General features: G+C 54.4%; 1 protein-coding gene across 9 annotated transcripts in view; it reads right to left on the minus strand.

Moving 5' to 3' along the window:
• WNK2 (WNK lysine deficient protein kinase 2) overlaps positions 1-20,546 on the minus strand; it is a 154,902-nt gene extending 134,356 nt beyond the window's left edge. For all 9 annotated transcript variants that reach the window (XM_069575634.1, XM_069575629.1, XM_069575628.1 and 6 more), the window contains exons 1-2: positions 20,313-20,546; positions 19,068-19,741 (exon numbers count right to left, since the gene is read on the minus strand). In XM_069575634.1, the coding sequence (XP_069431735.1) occupies positions 19,068-19,739 (672 nt within the window). In that variant the 5' untranslated portion in view covers positions 19,740-19,741; positions 20,313-20,546. The remainder of the gene's footprint in view (positions 1-19,067; positions 19,742-20,312) is intronic.
• Between the last annotated feature and the right edge of the window lie 1,166 nt (positions 20,547-21,712).

Here is a 21,712-nt window from a genome sequence, read left to right on the forward strand (position 1 = left end):
AACGGGGCGCGGTGGGGGGGGGGGGGGCGGGGGGAGGGGCTGAGTTCAGGGAGGAGGCCATAGGGACTTTTCTCTTCCTTCCTTCTGTTTCCCCCACTCTCTGCAATCTGCTAAACTTCACGAAACAACACAAAAAGCACTCGCCAGCTACATCCCCGGATCATGTTCTGGGCAGCAGCAATGCTTACTGCAAGGCTATTTTCCTCCCCAGGGTGAGGTTACCATGGCGTTTATTTCAAGTGCTCCCTTTGGCATCTGTTCTATAAATGGCTTTGGGTTTGCCCCAAACACACTCATTGGAGACAGAATTCCTGATTCTGTAAAACCCACAAACCCTGAATGCTTCTTCCTGTTGAGCTCCATCTCCTCTGGGGGGCAGATGGACCAGTCCAATCCTCCCGTGTGTGCACTGAGCACTTACTGTGTATTGATTAATGGGAAATGCAACCTTCTGCAGGGGCTGGGGGGGAACTGGCAGATATTGCCTGTCAATGATGGTAGCTAAGGTCCCTCCAGAGATCTGGGCAGGTCTAACCCCTCAGGTCTGTACTTGAGAGCTTATCCAAAACTGAGAGATAAAGTATAGGAACCTCCTGATAATAATTTGGGGTGGGATGAGGTTTATTAGTCTACTTTCTGACGTATATGGAATTTCCATGATGATAGATCAGAAATAGCAGCTGGGTTGTCTGGCCCTCAGTCAGCACCAGTACCCTTGACTCTGACTTGGATGCCCTGTCATGACCCTTGCAGGAAACCTGGCCAGGCATGGGCATCATGAGCAATGCCACAGCCCCCTGCAAGCTGCCATCATGCCCACGTGGAGGATCAGGGAGCAGCTCTTAGTCACCCTGGGGTGCAGCACACCCAGCCACCTCCTCAACAAGGAAACCCATGAGAGGGGGTTGGACTCCCTCCCCGAGAGGCCACAGCTCCCCACCAATGGCAGCAGATGCATTGTGGGCCACCCTCAGTGACAGTCCCCCGAGGAAAAACCAGCACACATCAACCCCAGCACTGGCTCATGGGAAAACCTGTCCATTCCGTCATCCATCTGGCTGCCAGCCCCCCTGCTGTCTCAGTAAAGGACCCTGGAAACCCATGGCCCCCAGCCACATGCCAGGGTGTGCCTGGGCCAGACGGGGCAGATCCCATGCCCCTGGGGTCTCCCAGGCATCCCACTGGCATTCCCAGTAAGGAGCAAAGCTGTGTCGGGGCAGGTGCCATATGTGTGGGTCACCTCTACTCGCAGGGGCCAAGACTAGAGCAAAAGAAGGGTACAGTCCCAACCCGCAAAGAAATAAGGGGGCTCCCACACACTAGAGGAGGGCTTCCCTGATAGCTCAGTTGGTAAAGAATCTGCCTGCAGTACGGTTCGATTCCTGTGTTGGGAAGGTTCCCTGGAGAGGGAATGGCTACCCACTCCAATATTCTGGCCTAGAGAATTCCACAGACTATATAGTCTATGGAGTCACACAGAGTCGGACACGACTAAGCAACTCTCACTTTCACACACTAGGGGAGGAAGCTGAGCCCAGATATTTTGCCATCTGTGGGTCTTGGGGGGACAGAAAGACGTCTCAGAAGGAGATGTCTAGCCAAGGTGCTCAAGATCACCCTGGTGGCATCAGTACCCCCAGCCTGTAAAATGGAACCCAGGCAGCATCATGGGAACTTACAGCGTCAGGCTCCAGGGCCAGCACTAGGTTGGCTGGTGCCCAAAAGGCCAATGCTCTGCATGCTCCCAGTGAGCTATTATTGTGACTACTAGCTCAGGCCCAAGGCCTCAAGGCTTCGGTAAGACCACTCCTCAAGTCCAGGCTTACCCCGCTGGTTTCTCCTGCTGTCCAGAGTCACTGCCCCGAACCTCTAGTACAATCTGTGATCCCATGATCTACATCCCCAGAGGCTGCTCAAAGGAGCCATCATCTCTGACTGGGTCTACAGAATCCCCTAGGGAAGGGCCCGCATCTACACAAGGCGGCTCTTGAGCCCGGGGCCCCTCCCAGTGCAAAGCCTCCCTTGAACACTGCCCCCGGCTCTGTCTGTGTAGTGCTCACTCAAAGAGGAAAAGTCAAACCAAAAATAAAATAAATATCTCTCTGCAGTGCCAAAAATACCTCCCCATGGGATGAGGAGGCAGGCAGTGGCTTCCACAGCAGCAACTGTTGCTATGGATACAGAGCTCCTGTTAAGCAGGGGGTGGGGACAGAGATGGGGGAGGGGGTCTTTTGGGGGAGGGGAGTACAGAGACGAGATTGCAGAGAGATGGTGGGGTACAGACAGTGCCAGCAGCAGGCAGGAGAGAAGGCTGGTCAGCTGGAAGGAAGCACCTCGCCAACCCTGGCCCTCGTGCCTCCCATCATTGGTAAAGCTGATCTGCAAATACAGACTTTGGGGAGGGAGGTCACTAAACAATAATATTTGTACCAGAATGGAGGGGGGAAAACAGGATCTCCCACAAATGCAAACACTTTTCTGATTTGAGCACAGTCTAACATATTTCCCCAGAGAGCCTTGATTCCTACTATTCACTGACTCCTTTACCTCCTACGGGCTGAATTTACTCTTGGCCAGTAGGGAGCAGCAGGACAGCCCTCCAGGAGGGAGTCCGAGGGAATGGCCACAGGACAGCTAGCTGTGTCCTCTCCTGCAATCCCTCTCCCTGCCATGGAGACCCCAGCCCTGGGAGGTCCCATCTGGCAGGTAAGGTCCACTCGACTCTCTGGCCACAGGACATACGCAGCTCTGTGACACGTAGAGGGGGTACATGTGCCATCAGCCCAGAGCCAGGCCCCAGGCAGGAGCTTTTAGGATAGACCCCTCAGAGCCCATGGGCTGGCTGCACATGCCTCCCCAGAGAGCAAAGCCACCCCTTCCTGGAGCCACAGGCAGTTCATCACATGCCACAGGTGGGGCCTTCTTTTTTTCTGCCACCCTCAACACTGATGTGAGTCAGCAGACTGCCTGCATGGACAGATCGCAAGAAGGGGCCACAGCCACCCAGTGCCACTACTGTTCCCACCATCTCACACGCAACTGTCAAGCCCTTGTTCCTGAACCCTGTTTTATATCACCCCTGCAAGGGCCTGCAACACCCCCTCATGCACACTGACCAGGTTAAGACCGCCAGTGTGCTTCCTTGGCCGGAGCCCCTTGTCCCCAGCACTCACACCAGACACATCTCTCCCCAAGCCCGCCGTCACCCAGTCTCACAACTGACACTCAAGCGGTAATACCATCTTTTTAATTCCTCTTTTACCTCTCTAGATGAAGAAGGAAGCCCCACGTGGGACCTCTTCCATCTACATCCCATCTATCACTGCCCACATGGGGCCATCTGTCCACGCTGCCAAGACCTGAGCCCCCTCCTGGCCTCCACACCTTCCTCCAGCCACACCCAGCTCATCAGGCCCGGGGGCCCTCACTCCAGCTTCACATCACAAACCAGGTTCAGCAAAGCGTGCTCAAGGCTCCCAACAGTGCCCTGCCCCCCTGCCTGGGTCAGACTGGCTGGCCCTCTTCCCACAGCCCCCAGAAACGGCCCCTCCACGTCCAGGCAGCGGGGGCTCCCGCCTCGCCCCTGCAGCAGGACTGAGAGTATTCTGAGTGGCCAACAGGAATCCCAGACAAAGGCAGCCCAGGGCAGTGGAGGACAGCTCCAGCAAGCACAGCCTTCCTGGGCCTCAGAAGATAAACCAGCCTCCTGGGGTAGCAACCGGGACTCAGAAACATAAGCACACACATTAACACAGGTCCTCAGTGAGCTTTCAAGAAATTGCCATAGCTCTTATCATGACCATTAATAATTATACTCAGAGACAAGGTCCTTTGAAACCCTCGTTAATTCAATCTCCACCAAACAATACCTACCCCCACCCCGCCCACAATATCTCCCCTCCTCCAAAGAGAAAACACAGCAGAAACCCTTCGTTGAAAGGCCATCAGCCATAAACACCCACCTGGAACACCCTCCTCCACCATCAGGAGCACAGAGGCCCACTAGCAGTTCCTGCCCCACCCAAAGAGAGGGCCTTCCCTGTCTGGTAGGGCTGTGGCCCTGACTCCAAAACCCTGGAGGCCTGCTCCCCCTCTGCAAGGCTGCCTCAAAGGGTTTGTCATTCCCACGGAAGCGCGCACGGGCTAGGGAGGCCTCTACTCTGGCACACAGACCCAAGACGACAGGTCTAAGTGCACACAGAGGCCAGCACAGCCTGACGGGGCATCTTCACCACACTCACAGCCTACACGAGCAACAGACAGTGGTGGGGAAGCCAGAGTCAGGCGCCGCTGCTGCCACATCCAGGTCACGAGGGAAGGACTAAGGCAGCAGGACCACAGGGCAGAGCCATGGGGACAGGGCCACGAGGGAAGGACTAAGGCAGCAGAACCACAGGGGCAAGACCACGAGGGGAGGACTAAGGGGGCAGGACCACAGGGGCAGGACCACAGGGGCAGGCATGTGATATACCTGTGACACTCCAGCTAAGCCCACAGGGCCCAACAGTACTGGCCAGCCACTAACCTTCCTGCTATAAGGTCTGGCGCCTATGCCAAATCCTAGTCCCCTGGCTTCTCTGAGCTCCTCCCCAGGACCTGTGGCCAGGGGTTTGTCCCAGGTCACATGTGAAGGGCAAGATCCTACTGTGAGCCTCGGCCTGGCCAGCAGCACTCACAGAGGCCCAGCCAGGCTCCAGGTGGAAAGTTGGCTACACTGCCTCCGTTCTGCCTTGCCAGACTGAGAACACAAAGGGCCTGCCTCAAAAAATGTGTCTATAAACCTCTCCAGGAAGCAGTCAGCAGGGCCAGAACGTTCCAGAGTCACCATCTTGCTCCCCTCCAGGAACAGAGCAGGGCTTTGTTTTTTATCATCGCCGTCATCAAATATTTACAGAGGCTGACGGACATCTCAGGCAGGCCAGCCGTGAGCCAAACACCACGCTTCCCAGGACACGGGGAGCTGCAGGTGAGAAGGCGGGGCGGCGAGAGGGCTGGGGTTTCCTGCCAGGCGGCTGCTCTCTCCAACCGGAACAAGCATGCCCACCATGGGTCTGGGTCCTTGCTGTCTGGACACAGAGCCCCAGGGCAGGCTGCCTCCACGCTGACCCCACTGCAAGTACAGAAGGGCTCTCCATACTCAGGACTCCCAGGAAGTCAAGACCAAGGGCATGAGTGGGCATCTACGAGGGCCCGGGCAAGCAGGGGGCCTCATGCCGCTGAGGACGAGGAGAGAGCAGCCCCTGACCGCCACCTCCGCCTCTGCGGCCTCCCTCCAATCCGTTACAGTCCAGACTGGAAACCACCCAAGTCTGTCCACAGACTGACAGACTGAGGACACCTACACAGCAGAAAAGAGACTGGCTGTGATTGGTGCAGCCAGGGCTGAGTCCCAGAGGCATACTGACGTGCTTGGGCAGCGGACAAAAGGCTGAACATACACTGTGTGATCTACGTGCAGGAAATGTTAGGGCAGGCAGGCGATCCGTAAGATAGCAGCCGGGCAAGGGGCCCTGGGGCCGGGGTTACAGGGAAACGTCTCCTCTGCCAGGTGGGGCTCACAACACACTGACCTGCTCTGTGGGCTCCAGCAGTTTGATTTCCACGAAAATGAATGAATGCCCCTCCATCATTCAGCATTTTGTTTTCCTTTACTTTCAAACAGTATCATGTATCCCTTTCTTTTTAAAAAACTTTCACTGTTTATTTTCATCTGCCGTTGCTTCATTTTATTTCTGATAGTTTTTTAACATGTTTTACCATTTTCCCTAAACTCACCCTGTCCTCTTCCTCTGAAGTATGCCTAGCTGATGTATTCACTTCCCAGTTTCCCTTTTAACCTTCTTTTCACAAACAGCAAATGCAGTCACCTGTGCATAACTCCCCTCCGGCTGAGCTGGGCCTGCAGCCACAACAACCAGACCCCAGCCAGGGCAAAGCACCCAAGGGCCGTAGAAACCCACACTAGCTCTGTAGATACCCCAGGGGTACTGTCCAGGGGATGTTAACCTCAAACTTGCAAAGACAACTAAGCAAGATGGGCAGAGGCAAGGCAAGCCCTCCTGAGGCTGGGCCCCAAACCCCAGGAGTCAGCATAGGTAGGGAAGGTGGGTCCACTGGCCAAGAATCCCATTCACAGTCAGGGTCGCCAATGCCTGGGGACACCCCTGCCATCGCTGGAACCAGCCCTCTCTGAGGGGCTCCAAATCACTCACAGCAGCACACCTGTGCTGACAGAGGAGCCTCAGTGCTCACCATCACCCCACGGGAAAACTAGGACCCAACCGAGACATCAGGAGCCCGCCACCCTCCCCGCACAACAGAGCTGCTGTCCCTCTCCGTGAAATGGAAATAACACCCCCCTGATTACCTTCTTCCCACATGGCAGCACCAGGGTCCAGACCACTCAGCACCCACACAAGGTCCACAGTTTAGGGCCCATGTCCTCAACCCAAGGTCCTCACCCAGAAACCTCAAAGGCAGAACCACTCCAACCAGATGCCCCTAAGAAGCTTGCCAAAAGACAGACAGCCACCACTGAGGGCAGCTTTTGTCCCCCTAGGAGCCCAACAGTCCAGGTGACCAAGTCAAGACTTACACTGGCAGGGGTGGGGGGAACACGACCAACCATCTGCCAGCAAACGTTACAGCAGATCACTCTCATATGTCACAGGTCCAGTGCAAAGCCAAGGAGAGGCAGGGTGCTACCTATGTCCCCAGGGCCCGAGACAATGCAGACATCTAGACTGTTCCACAGGGTCCCCTAGAACCAGCTCACTCTGCCTGTGGCTGTGGCCATCAAGACCTAGACCTTTGGGAATCTGCTTCCAACTGGAAACACAGGATGGTCCCAAAGACCTGAGAGGATGGGGGGTGTGGGAGGCTTTCAACAGTGGCAGAGGACCCTCGCACTGCTGCTAACCAAATGACCCTGCAGTCCCCTTAAGTCAATTCTATTGCCACAAAACACTTCAGGATGATAGAGTATTTCTAAAATGCAAGGACACATGGGCCCTCACCACACCCAGGAATATACCTGGGGACTACACCACTGCCCTCCCTGTCCCCGGTCCTTGCTCCTTCACCCTTCAAGCTTACAACACTTCTTCCAAAAAAGCCAAATTTATTCTCCCACTTGAAACTTTTAATTAAAGAGAAGAAATGCCTCAGAACCTGTTGGGGCAGGTGTCAGGGGATTGCTGATCTTCCTGGCTTGAGACACAGCCCAACAGCCAGCTCCTTGTGAGGTGCCCCAGAGACCACAGCAGCACCAGGGCAGAGACGCTGCATCCCCCATGGTGCAGGGGCAGGCACCCTGGCAGGTCTGGCCCCAATCTGGAGATGAGAGGGGCATGCCAAACCGTGGGCCCAGCAGTGCGCAGGGCAAGGAGTGAGCCCACCCTGAACTTACCCCCGAGGGAAGAGGGAGGCTGGCAGACCCACTCATCCCTGTGGTGGGCTCTCACCAAAACTTAAGGAGGTAGAAACTGCAGGCATGCAGTGTTTCACCATCACCACACACATTAGTACAAACGCTACAATTATGACTTTGCAAAATACCCAAGAACATAAAAAGAGAGACAAAAAGGGCACGTACCAAAGTGAAAACTGCTATGTCAGAGGAAAGACATTTGAGGCAGTTTTTCCTTTTTTAGGTTTCAGCACGGTCATGTCCATCACCCTCCCAGAAATTCGGTAGCGGGAAATGTTCCCCTAAAAGCTCACAGTGGCCTCCCCATCCATTGTCCACAATCCCCTCCATCCTCACAAGCCCGACACACTGGAGGGGCCCAGTGCCAGCACGCTGTGGGGGAGGACCTTTCTAGATGAGAACTAGCATAGCAACCAGATGCAGTGCATGACTCTTGACTGTATCCTGGATCCAAACAGGAAAACTATTATGAAGGCACAGTCCACATCAGACGTGTGGCTGACAGCATCCGAGTTAGACCTGAGTGGGACACTGAGCTGTGGTTTTGCAGGAAAATATCCCCACTCCTATAGGAGACACGTGCTGAAGTGTTCAGGGCAAGCTGTATACAGGCCAAAATAAAACACACGCAGAGGTACAGAGACAAAGCTAACATGCCAAAATGTTAACAGCTGATAACTTCAACTCTTCTGTCCAAGGTTTTCAAAATAAAAAGTTTGTGGGGAAATGTAAAGCTCAGAGAAAAAGGAAAGAGGGCACATAGAGAGCTCCCAGGTCACAGGATCCCAGCCACAGACTCTTGGAAGTGAGAGGTGGGAGGAGTATGGCATAGCAGCCCCTGGAGGCACCTAAAAGAAGTAGAGTATGTGGGCTGTTCTGTCCAGAAGACAGGCCCAGGTGGAGGGCCTCATCAAACATGAGCACCAATCAGATCCTGGGAGGATAAGGTAACCAAGACAGACACAGGAAGGCACCCCTCTGCACTTGCCCACTGCCTGCCACACCTTTCTACCAACAAAACCCACTGTGCCCCACCCTAGGAAACAAATCACAACCCATCTACACCATCAAGCCTTTCCCAGATGCCCTCACAACTAAGGGAGACCACACTATCTCACTGTAAACCAGAAAAACCAAAGAAGCTTACTGGCAAATATTTCCCTTTATGGATTAAAATATGGACATCTTACCTAACTGCCACCTAACCACCTACTTGCTTCCTGTCTTCAAATATGGTTGTGATACCTGGAACCATGGCAGCTTTTCTGCCACCATGAGACAATGAGACAGGGGACAAATTCAACAAGGCTAAGGAAAGTACCCTATTGACACTGTTGAGTCTCTAAAGTCCTGGACTGGCCATCCCCAGATTTCAGATTCAGGGAATTATCAAAGGTCTGCCCTGCTTAGCCACACTCGGCTTACAGCTAAGACTTTTCCCAGTTTATCCACTTCTGAGAAAGCACAGAGAGAGTCAGGAAAGCAGGAGGCCTGGGAGTTGGGGGTGGACATCAGAAGGAGGACAGGTCCTTCCAGGGTAGCTTCTGGCCTGAGACAGGTAGAAACTCTCAAGGGCAAGGCCAGCTTTCCATGTTTAGATCCAAGTGCTGCCAACAGCACCAGCAGTGAGTGAGATGGGAACTCCCATGGTGTTTGAAAGGAAGCCAAGACATGCCACAGGAATATACGTACCTCGACCAACAGTCAGCCAACAGGATGCCCCCCAAAGCCCATCCTGGTCCCACAAAATGTTCAAAGAGCTAAAGAAAAGGTGGAAGGGATGCAAGGCCTCCCATGCCCCATTGAGAGCCTCACAACACAGTGAGTATTTTAAAGGCTCTGAGAAGTCCCACAACAGCAATTCATGCTTGACCCAGCATTCCCCACACCTATTTAGTCACACCTCCCTTTCCACAGCAACCCTCTGAACACACGTGCTGTGCTATACTGAGCTGCTCGGTCGTGTCCGACTCTTTGCAACCCCATGGACTGTAACCTGCCAGACTCCTCTATCCAAGAATACTGGAGTGAGTTGCCACACCCTCCTTCAGGGGATCTTCCCAACCCAGGGATCGAACCCAGGTCTCCCGCATTGCAGGCGGATTCTTTATCATCTGAGCCACCAGGGAATGTCAAGAATACTGAAGAGTGTAGCTATCCCTTCTCCAGAGGATTTTCCCAACCCAAGAATCGAAGCAGGGTCTCCTGCATTGCAGGTGGATTCTTTACCAGCTGAGCTACCAGGGAAGCCCCTGAACACACATGGAAAATGACAATCCAGGGGAGAGGCCTGAGGTATGCCACCAGCTGCTGCCCCTTAGTGTGAGCTTAGAGTGCCACCTCCCCTGAGTCTCCTTCTCATCAGTGGAAACAGAGTCCCAAGACTTCTCAAAGGTTCCAAGGACCTAATAAACTCACATACGGGTCTACACATCCATTTCAAGTTCTCCCCACACCACAGCTTCCTCCCTACCCTTGTGCCCACATCCTGCTCATGGCCAGCCGATAGTCAGGCCTGAACCTCACTGCCAAGGAGCAACCCCTCCACCTGCCAAAGCCAAGTGAGGACAGCTCTGTGCAAAGCACCAGAATAGGGGGGCACCAGGCCTCATCTGGCACCCCACAGCCTCCTCTGCCTGTGTGCCTGGGCAGGGTTCATGCCATGCCATCTTTAATTCCTGAAGCCACCAAAGAGACCCCACTCCTGAGCACCGGGGGAATATCCCAGCTCAGGAGCTGGCCATCCCTGGTCCCTAGGGAGGTGGGGCATGAGGGGGTCCACTGTCTAGACCCTCCTGATTTGTGCACAAGGCATAAACACCACTCCAGGAGCACAGAAGCTCCTGGAAGCAGATGCTTAGGGAGCCCACAATTCAAGAACACCTTGCCATGGTTAGGGACACTCTGCCCAGGCTGCACTCTGCTCCCCACCTTCAGAGTACAGCTGAGCAGGGCTTTCTGGAAAACCCCTCTAAGAGGACCAGAACAGGAAGCACAAAGACAGGAATGGACCCTAAACCACAGACTCTCCTTGCAAACCAATACATACGATTAACAAACACTCAGAAACATAAACTTTAAAAGCAATGACACCTAGGGACTATAATGGTATTTATAAAAGCCATATATGGGGAAATAAGAACTTGAAGGTAATATGCAAAAATAAGTAATTATAATCACTTAATTATGAGTTTTTTCATTTCTGCAAACTTCTTTAATGTAGCTGTTACACTGCTTTGTTTTATTTTTAATTAATAAACTATTTTTTAAGACATTCTCAGCTTATAGAAAGACTGAGCAGAAAACAAGAGATCCCCTATATGCCCTCATACCTGCACCGTATTGTCTATCATTAACACCTTGCTTTGGTGTGGTACTTTGTTATAAGTGATGTGTCAATATTGATAAATTATTATTAACTAAAGTCCATATTTTATATTTCAGTTCTCTCTTGGTGCTGCACGTTCTCTGGGTCTAGACAAATTTATGACATGTATCCATCATTATGGGCTTCCCTGATGGCTCAGGCGGTAAAGAATCTGCCTGCAACACAGGAGACCTCCATAAAGCTTTGCCTTATCCAAAAAGCCATGTAATTGGAATTATATAGTATGCAGACTTTTCAAATTGACATCTTTCACTTACTAATATGCATTTAAGAGTCATCCATATCGATCTGAGAGAACAGCATTGAAACATGTATATTAGCATATGTGAAACAGATCACCAGTCCAAGTCTGATGTATGAAGCAGGACACTCAAAGCCGGTGCACTGGGACAACCCAGAGGGGTGGGATTGGGAGGGAGGTGGAAGGGGGTTCAGGATAGGGGACACATGTACACCGGTGGCTGATTCATGTCAATGTATGGCAAAAACCATCACAATGTTGTGAAGCAATTAGCCTCCAATTAAAATAAGTTAAAAAAAAAAGATTCCCCCATATCTTTACATTGTTTGATAGTTCCTTTCTTTTTAGCACTGAATAATATTCCACTATCTGGTTGTACTATAATTTATCTGTTCAACTACTGAAAGCTATCCTGGTTGCTTCCAAGTTTTGGCAACTATGAACAAAGCTGCTACAAACATCTGCATGCTGGTTTTTATGCAGACATAAGTTTTCAACTTATCTGGGTAAATATGAAGGAGCATGGTTGCTGAATCGTATGGTAAGAGTATATGGCAGTACTCTTTGGCATTCCCACCAGCAATAAATGAGTGTTCCACCTGCTCCACATCCTTGTTAGCATTTGATGATGCCGTGCATGCATGTGCTAAGACACTTAAGTCTACGGACTGTAGCCCACCAGGCTCCTCTGTCCATGGGATTCTCCAGGCAAGAATACTGGAGTAGGCTGCCATGCCCTCCTCCAGGCGATCTTCTCAACCCAGGGATCGAACCCGTCTCTTGCATCTCCTGCACTGGAAGGCAGGTTCTTTACCACTACTGCCACTCAGTGATGCCATGTTCTGGATTTTGGCCTTTCTAATAGTTGTTTAGTGGTATCTCATCTTAATCTGCATTTCCCCCAGTGAAATATGATGTATCTGTTCAATGGTTAGTATACCTCCTTTGATGAGATGTTTGTTAAGGTCTTTATCCTACTTTTTCTTCCAGGAGCTTCCCTCTGTTCTAGAAGCCAAGGTTAGAAACAAGGAGAAGACTGTGGGTCTGTGTTCACCTTCCCTGACTCATAAAAAAACACAGTTGACCCATTTTTTAATCTGGTTGTCTGATTTCTTATTGTTAAGTCTTAAGAGTTAAGAGACCCAGTATTCTGGGGCTTCCCTGGTGGCTGAGATGGTGAAGAATCTGCCTGCAATGCAAGACTCCCTGGTTCCGGGTAACAGCCCTTTATCAGATATGCATTTGGCAAAGATTTCCTCCTAGTCTGCATTTTGTTTTCTCATTCACTTATAGGCCTTTGCAGAGCAGAAGTTTTTCATTTTCATGTAAGTTGAACTTAAAAAGTTTTTCCTTCACAGATCATATCTTTGGTGCTGTATCTAAAAAGTAATTGCCAAACTCAGTGTCACCTGTTTTCTTCTATGTGATCCTCCAGGAGATTTATAGTTCTGTGTTTTAGATTTAAGTCTATGAGCCATTGTGAGTGAACTTTTTTGAAAGGTATAGAGTCTGAGTACAGATTCCTTTTTTTGCATGTGGATGTCCAGTTGTTCCAGCACTGTTTGTTTAAACGACCCATTTTTCTCCATTGTGTTGCCTTTGCTCCTCTGTCAAAGGTCAGGTCATATATTTATCTGCATTTCTTTCTGGGCTCTCTATTCTGTTTCAATGATCTATTTCTCTATACCACACTGCCTCTTTTATTCAATTCTTTTTTAAAAACTTTAACATTTACTTAGAGAATGCTGACATAAATCGAAGGCAGTGATCAAGTATTCCAGAAAATCTTAGAATTTAAGTCAGGAGCAGATCTGGATTTGAAAACTATTTGAAGGATGAAAACCCACAGCTGACTCAGGCTGCCAACCTCAGACAGACTGGGCTTCGGCATCCTCACCAAGGGAGCCTCTCCACCCAAAACACAGCTCCTGCATTGTCTGTGCCCAGAAGCAGATCCTAATCTGCTTCTGGGAGAGTGCAGCTGCTTCGTTCACACCCTTTCCTTATCTGCAGCTCACAGGATAAGGTGGCAGCAGCCAGGTGTTCAGGCAGAGGCACAGGCCCTCCAGCCTCGGGCAGGCCTCCCTGCTCCTCCAGATACAGCTTGCTCTCCACCTCAAGCTCAGCTTCTTAAAACTGTTTAGACCAACACGCGTGGGTCCAAAGGTAGCTCAGATGGCAAAGCATCTGCCTACAATGCGGGAGACCTGGGTTCGAACCCTGGGTCGGGAAGATCCCCTGGAGAAAGAAATGGCAACCCACTCCAGTATTCTTGCCTGGAAAATCCCATGGACCGAGGAGCCTGGTAGGCTACAGTCCATGAGGTTGCAAAGAGTCAGACACGACTGAGGGACTTCACATGGGGTGAGAAGAGTGCCTGCTCTACGTTCAGTGCTGAATGTACTTCTCCACACTCCCCATAACCCTGTGAGGGTTGGCTAGCACTATCTTCATTGTACAAAGAGGCAGGTGCCCTCTCTATGGCCTCTCTGCTGGGAAGCTGTGGGGCTGGGACCCAAATGCAGCAGGGTACCTTGCTCCCAGAGTGGGTTCACACAGTGTGCCCTGCCTTCCTACCACCTCAGGCAGATGCCAGCACCAATCTCACCGTTCAGCCAAGGCAGACCACAAAGGAGATCCAAGCCCATGGCCCAAACTCCTGCAGGACTGGGTCAAGTTCTCCTGCTTCAAAGTGGTGACCTGGAGCTCTGTGGTGTCACCTCCGGCATCATCCAGCTCCAACCCAAGCCAACAACCCCAAGAGATGCCTACAGCCAGGCAGAGGGCTACTAGAGTCAGCCATTCTGAAAGGTGAGTGGCAGGCACCCAACAAGGCCAGCCAGCCCGGGGCCGCAGGACAGTCTCTCCACAGACTCACTCTCTTGCCTCCTGCATTCTTCTCGCAAACACCCCCTCCTCTGAGAGAACTTGGCTCTCCCATCAAGATGCTCCTGTTCACTGTAGTATCCAGGGCTGGAACCAGCTCATGTGCTCAAAAAACGCCAGCTGAACCAATAAACCACACCACCCTGCACTGCTGAGCCCAGACACAAGACCCAGCATTGGGAACCTTCTTGAACATCCACTCTCTACCCTCCTCTCAGCAATTCTTTCTCTTGCCACCATCCTATTCCAGCTTAACGTAACAGTCCACCAGCAAAGCTTCACCCACCTCAGACTTACACCCCAGCTACCACCTGAAATGGCACAGGGGGCGGAGAAATGCCCACTACCCCTCCACTCAAGTTAGACAGTCTGAGGATCCTCCCTCTGGGCTCCAAGTCACTGGGCAATTCAGGCCTGAAACGCTCAGCCTGGTATATGCCAGAGCCCTGAGAACACCTTGGGACACACATACTTAGCCAGAGAAGCAGCTTCTTCCAATGGGGAATGAGCCACAGTGCCCAATGTGCCCACAGTGGTGACCCACAGTTCAGGCTGCTTGTCCATCACTGCTGACCACACTCTGACCACACCCCCAACAAAGCCTGGGGACAGGGGAGGCCCCTCTGGGTTCTGGACGTGGATGCTTCAGCACTGGTGGGCCCCTCCCCAGTGCATTCCACAGGCTTCTCAGGCAACTGGCACCCACCTTTCTCACCAACCAGACCAGAACTGTGGTCAAGGTGGCACATGGAACGTCATTTGAGAAAGCAAATTCAGTGCCAACACCCAGCTGCTTTCAAATTATACCTCTCGCAACAAAATTAAGCTCTTAAAAGATTTCTTTTTTAATAAAAATAAAAAAGTACAGTGACTGCCAATCAAATTGAGCTGAGCCCTTTCTAAGCACCCCTGGTGGCTCAGACAGTAAAGAATCCGCCTGCAATTAAGAAGACCTGGGTTCAATCCCTGGCCTGGGAAGATCACTTGGAGAAGGGCATGGCTTCCCAGTATTTTTGCCTGGAGAACCCCCATGGACAGAGGAGCCTTACAGTCCATGGGGTCACAAGGTGTCGGACACAACTGAGGGACTAAGCACAGCACCCAAGCATCCTACTACAGCAAGCAAGCACCATCTCCTCTGCACATCCCCTTGACTCCCCATGTCAGCTGGATCCGGCTGCTTGTGGCTCCTCTGAAAGCAGATGAGGCAGCACCTGAGTCTGCTTTGGAGGCCACAGGGAACACCTCTCAATCCCAGGCCTGAGGTTGCCCAGCACAGCAGGACAGTGCCTGGTCTGTCCATGAAAGATGACGGTACGCTTGTATGATCAGAGTATGAGTTCAGCACCCAGTACAGCCATGGGAGAGGTTCCAGGCCACACCAACAGCAGGAAGACCTGGTCACCCTTTGAGGACAGTAAGGGGACCAGCATGCTCAAATGGCTGCACCCGACAGACCCCTAGAAGCATTATCCACATCCAGGGCGCGGGGAGGCGAATGGGACAGAGGTCTGGCTGGAGTGGGTGGGTTGGGAACACGAGTCCTCCACGGCCACAGGAAGGAGATGGCAGTAGGTCCTGCGGTCCTCACGACTCCCAGGCCTGGAGTCCAGGCCATCACCAGCCCATGGGGGTACAGTCACCTCTGGACAGTACCAACCAGCAGGACAGCTTCATGATGACACCTGAGGAACCCAGGCACCCATCCCTGGCTGATGGGGACTCAGGCCCTATGGTATCTCTTTAGGACTCCCATGGCCCTCAAAGCCCCTTCAAGTACTCCAGAAAGGTCAAGAGCTGACACCTCCATGAGGCAAAATGTCTCCCGCACTGGCACAGGCCAGGAACAAGAGCAGGAAACATGAGCTCCAGGTGGAATCCCCCGGAGGCAGTGCCCAGCCCTGTAACAGCAGCTTTCTGTGGGGAGGAGGAAGCACACGGCACCTGAGACCTGTCTCCCTGGATGCAGGGGCCTGCTGACGGGAGGGGCAGTACTGACCAAGGGGGCTGAAAACCAAGGTTCCTTCCAAGTTCTCGAGAAAGAGGCTTAAGCAGGTGGTCCAAAGGCCATCTCCCACGAGGCTTCTGGACACTGGCCGGGATCTGGGGTGGCTGCATTTTCTCTGCTCCAAGGCCCCGCCCATGGCTCGGCGGCATCAGCAGGTGAAACAGGGTGCCTGGGTCACTTGGGACCATGTCAGTGATCCACATCTATCCTTCCACGGCAACCCAGAGTCAACCAGAAGCCCCAGCTATCCCATGCACTGTCTGATAGGATGGGGTCTGAGAGGGGCCAGAGCTGGCCACGCAGACGTGGGAAACGTGAGTTAAAGTCAGTGGTTCTAGGTCCCTGTTGCTACGTAACATGTCCTGGTACCAGAAATACACGTTCATTGAAAATAAAACAGAAGGGGAGGTAATACTTTAAAATGGCTTCCCCCTCAAAATCTGTATCAGTTCTGAATGTCTGGAGAATTCAGGAGGTAAAAACATATCGTTGCGCTTCACTGTGACGTGAACACATATTGCTCATTCCGCAAAGCTCTTTCAAAACTAAATTCTAGAAGGAAACTGGAAGTCATGGGGATCTTACATCCTCCAAGCCAGACTCATTAGGTCCAAAAATGCAGCCTTTCCTTCCCATGGTAGGGAACCCTGGAAAAATCAAATAGGCGACACTGTCTCAGTTCTGGGGGAGGCAGGCAGGTGCCAACATCTCCCACGACCCCAAGGTTGAGAGGAGGAAGCAGACTTTTGAGGGTTGATTTCCAGGGCATTCCAAAGCTGCCTGCTGAGGAGCCTGTGGGGACTGGGGAAGGGAGGGTTGGAGAGCAGGAGGAATCCTGCAAAGCACCCCGAACTGAAGGCAATGCTCCCGGCAACCCACCCTCCCCGGAGCCCTGATGCCGGGGAATTCTGGGCGCTGGGTGGAAGATGAACGTCTCCACCCTGTGCACTCGGAAACCCCTTCCCCACACACAAAGCCAGCAGGTCACTTGTCACCCTCCCCGGTGCTTGGTGATCTAAGAGGACTGACTCGGCATCTTGCCCTCCACCCTTCTCTCCTCTCCTAAGGACGGCTGGTGGCCTTTTCCCACAACACTGCCATCCCTTCTATCATCTGGATCCTCACAGGTGACCTTGGTGGGCGCTCAACAACCAAATGAGGGAGACAGCAGCCTCCTGTTTAGTAAAGAGGAGGGTACACACAGCAGACGCCTGGCTGCTGCCCTAAGCTGGGTCCCAGCCCCATTTGGTATAAAACCCTCTCAGACCCGCCCAGCAGAAAGCAGCTGAACCCAAATGCTGCACCATCAGCCCTCTTTTTAGCGGAGATACAGGAACAGTTTTCTGGCTGGCATGGGGCCCCCAGTAATTACTGTAGAAGAAGCAAAACCAGACAGAGTAGAAGCCAAATCTCCCACCTTCCCACTCCCACCAAGAGGACAGGAGGAAAGGCCCCCTGGATAGCTACACTCTGGTGCCGCTCTGCTCAGGGACCCAGAGGCAGAACAGCTTGCCTTGCCTTAAAGGGAATGGGAATTAACAACCTCCTCCAAGGGTCACATGAGCCTGCAGCGCCTCAACGAGATCAGCTGGGCTTTGCTGCTGAGGTCTAACTCAGCTCCTGCCTGCTGCAGCACCCCACTCCTGTCCTCTACCCTGCAGAGGCATTCCGTGGCAGAGCACCAGTGGGTGCCTGGAGCACCACACGAGGCCACTTGGCTAGCGTAAGAAGGGAGGGAGGGAGGGAAGGCACATGACCGCACTCTAGAATCAGGAGTCCTTTTTCCTCTCCCATCTTCCCTTTCCGGGTCCCCTCTCTCCTATGTGTTCACACACAGCAGTGATGCCCAGCCCACGACTGTGCCATCCCGGCACACCATCCCGAGGGCCCCAGACCACAGACCACTGAGGCCAGCCCTCAGCAGGGCCCAGAACCTGCAGCCATGAGGGATAGGGTCTCAATGGAACACCACTGGCTTCACCATGAAAAACCTGTATTTCCACAGAAGAACCAAGGAGCTGTGGGGAAGGGTAGGCTCCAGAGCTCTTTGTGTCAGGAGAAAGGCTGAAGACAGGTGGACACTGGACACATTAGCCAGCTCCACATACATACACACACACACACACACACACACACACACACACACACACACACACACACACACAGGCCACCCTGCAGGGGCCCAGAGGACAAAGCAACCAAATCCCATTTCTGAGCCAAAAAGGAAAGCTGCCTGCAGTGTGGCAGGCAGCCTGCGTCAGGACTGGCAGGCCCAGCTATTATAACTTTACAGGGTGCTGAGGTAGGCTTACACCCGCACGGCCAGCTCTCGCATAGGCCAGCCCAGTGCCTGACAGCTGTTCCCCCAAACAAGGGAGGGCCCATAAACACCCACTGTGACAGGCGCTGCCCCAGCTTCCAGGACTGGCCCAGGGCAGCTTGAGTTACCATTTATATAATCTTCTAGGGCTGGGGCTGACACAGCCAACAGGAGGGCAAGGTTATGAAAAATCCATGTCCAGAGCCTTTATATCCACAAAAACAAAACAAAACAAAACAAAACCCCACCTGCATTTTGCATGACTTGACTTTAGGACTTCTCACACATCCACATCGTGAACTAACTAGTGACAACACCTCCAAGTTTTGTCCCCCAGGCCTCACTGTAGACAGACCCCAGGTCAAAGGAAGCCCCTCAGATATCCCCAACTAGGGCGTCTACACTCTGCAAGATACTGGAAGGTGTTCATTTATGAGCAGCTGAGAGTCCCCCAAACCACCCTGTGACCACTTGGACACAGGGCTCTGAAGCCCCCACACCCACTGTCTGTGTCAGTACAGCCCAGAAGAGCAGCACTAACACACACTGGAAGACACACCCTCCAAGTGCCCACTCTTCATCATGGGCTCACATCGTGCCACAGTCACACACCGCACACTGGGAGGTTCGACCTCCATCACCCAAACCTTCACCACACAGACCGCCAGCACAACCAACCACCCACATAGAGAGCGACAGACAGACGGCCGCCGCCAGGGTTGGCTTAAGCCAGGCATGGCGCCATGCCGGAACTGCACTCACCCACCACCCACCTGCGGCCAGCGCATCCCTCACCTGCAGCTCGCACCAGGCTACCTCCACCCAGGTCTCCGTATCCAACCCCTTATAGACAGTCTTGAAAGAGCCGCGGCCAAGCTCAATGTCAAACTTGAGGAACCGGCCATCCAGGGAGGTGGCCACAGCCTTCAGGTCGTCCTCGTCGTCTTCCTCCTCCTCGGGCTCCTCCCGGCGTGCGCGCCCGAGCTCCGGCCTGGCCTCGGGAGCCCCCGTGTCCTCCTTCCTCGTGGCCGCTGTCTCCTCTCGGGGACCGCCGTCGGGGGCGGGCACGGGAGCGGGCGCGGGGTCCGGGCCGGGTTCCTGCGCTCCCGCCGGCTCCAGGCCGGGGTCGGCAAGGTTGCTCGGCGGCGCAGCAGGCGCGGCGGGCGCCGGGGCGGCCGGGCGACCTCGGGCGCGCTCGGCGATGAGGCGGCGCGTCTTGCATAGCAGCAGCACCCTGCGCTGCAGCGGCTGCGGGGGCTGCGCGCCCGGCGCCTCGGCAGCCTCCAGGCCCGGCGGCTCCTCCTGATCAGACTCCACCACGCTGCGCCGCAGGAAGCGCTGGGGCCCCGGCCGCGCCGCCCGCACCCGCGGCACTGCCGCGGGCTCCGCCATGCCCGCGGGCCCCGCACCGCGCCCGGCCTCCATCAGTGCGCCCGGGGCGTTCCGGCGGCCGCCATCGTCGTCCATCTCTGCGGGCAAGGACACACAGCGCTGTGTGAGTGCTGGCCTCGCCGCACCTGCCCGGGCCGCGGGATGAAACAGCACCGCCCCGGAGTCCGCACCCTGCCCTCCCTGGCCGCGGAGGGAGACCTGCCGAGCTGTCCGTGGGGAGTGGCTGCAGACCCGACCAGGAGGCCGGGTTGGGTGGGAGGGGGCCGTGCCCTGCTCAGGCCTGGGCCGCGGAGGAGCCCTGCAGGGCTGTCTCACGGGGGACCGGGGAAGGCTGCAGAGGGGCCAGGAGGCCGAGGAGAGCACACCTGTGCCCTGCCCAACCGCGGGGAAAGGGGCCTATTGGGATGTCCCTGGGAGGTGGAGATGGTGAAGACCGGACCGGGAGGCCGGGGCTGGGGGAGTGGGACCGCCGTGCCCTGCTCAACCCTGGGCCGGGGAGGGGTGAAGGAGATTGGGGAAGAAGGAGGTACTGGCCAGGCGGCGGCTCCACAAAGGACGCGGCCCGGGGCGCAGGAGGGGCGCGCGGGGAGGGGGCTGCGGCGACGCGGCGCGCACACAAAGGCAGCGGGCGGGGGGCTCTGCACTCACAGGGCGAACGGGCGCCGTCCATGCCCGCGGCCCGGCAGCAGGGTCGAGCGAGGCCGCTCTCAGGGCCGTGATCCGCGCTCGGTCTGGGTAGCTTTCAGGGCCCGGGTCCGCGCTCCAGGCCCGGGTCACCCTCGGCACCAGGGCGCGACGCTACTCCCTGTGGCCGGCCGGCGCCGGGGCCGCGCTCCCGCGTGCTGCTCCGGCTCCGCGCGGCTGCGCTCCGGCACGGGATCCGACCCGGCGCGCGAGGAGGGCGGGGCATTCGGCTGCCCGCCCCCGGCCGGCGCGGCGGGGCGGGGCCTGGCACGCCCACCTGTCCTCGGGCGCGCGCGGCCACCTGCAGGCCAGCCCCCGGGGCCGCGCAGGCCCGCTGCAGCCCTCTTGTTCCCCCTCCAGGGGGCACTGCTGGCCTCTGAGGATCTTAGGAATGCCCCACCGGACTGCTGGCCGCGAGTGGTCTGTTATACCCCCTGCAGAAATGGCTTGACCATCCTAGTTTGTCCGCCTTTTGGAAAGGCTGCCGATTTCATCAAGATTCAATCAGTCCAGGAAGACATCCTAAATTACAAGCCTATCCTTTTCAAGCCTGTCCATGACGGACGAGCCTAGGCCTATCAAGGGATGAAGCTAAGCATGTTCCAGACAGACACATGCAAGTCAGTCTGGCTTCCTCCGTTCTCCCTAGGACATGCTGGTGGCATGCGGGCATCATGCCTGCCCGGTGATGGAGGAGATGACAGGCAATTCATGTCATCGCTGGCAGACCACTGCCCACCCACACCTGGCAGATGTACATAATATGGCAGCAAGTATCCCCATACATCGAAGGGGCAACCTAAATGCTGGGGGATCGAAGAGAACCTGTCCCTGACCGAGTGCTCTGTGCTTGCTTTCTGTGCCCTTAGGGGTACTTTTGGGCAGCCCTGCTTGCCTGACTCTCATTGACAGGGAGCTCACTCTCTCTGCTGACCCATGACCCATGAGTACACAGCTAAGCAGCTAGTGGACATGTTGCAGTTTGCTCATCCATGAGATTAACCATGGTTAGTCACAGCTGGTATTCAACAAATGCTTACAGAATGGGAGGAGTGGAGACAAGACCTACCCTCTGCCTCTGCTCCAACCAGTTCCCAGCACAGCCCACTGATAGGAAGGTCGGGGTCTGGCCTTGCCCCCAGGGAGCCCAGTCAAGGTGCACTGAGACGACCCAGAGGGATGGCACGGGGAGGGAGCAAGGAGGAGGGTTCAGGATGGGGAACACGTGTATACCTGTGGTGGATTCATGTTGATGTATGGCAAAACCAATACAATATTGTAAAGTAATTAACCTCCAATTAAAATAAATAAATTTATATTTTTTTAAAAAAGAGGTACTTTTGAGGGTGGGCCTGCCTTTAAGT

The sequence above is a fragment of the Ovis canadensis genome, chromosome 2, assembly GCF_042477335.2.
Source record: "Ovis canadensis isolate MfBH-ARS-UI-01 breed Bighorn chromosome 2, ARS-UI_OviCan_v2, whole genome shotgun sequence".
Classification (NCBI taxonomy): domain Eukaryota; kingdom Metazoa; phylum Chordata; class Mammalia; order Artiodactyla; family Bovidae; genus Ovis; species Ovis canadensis.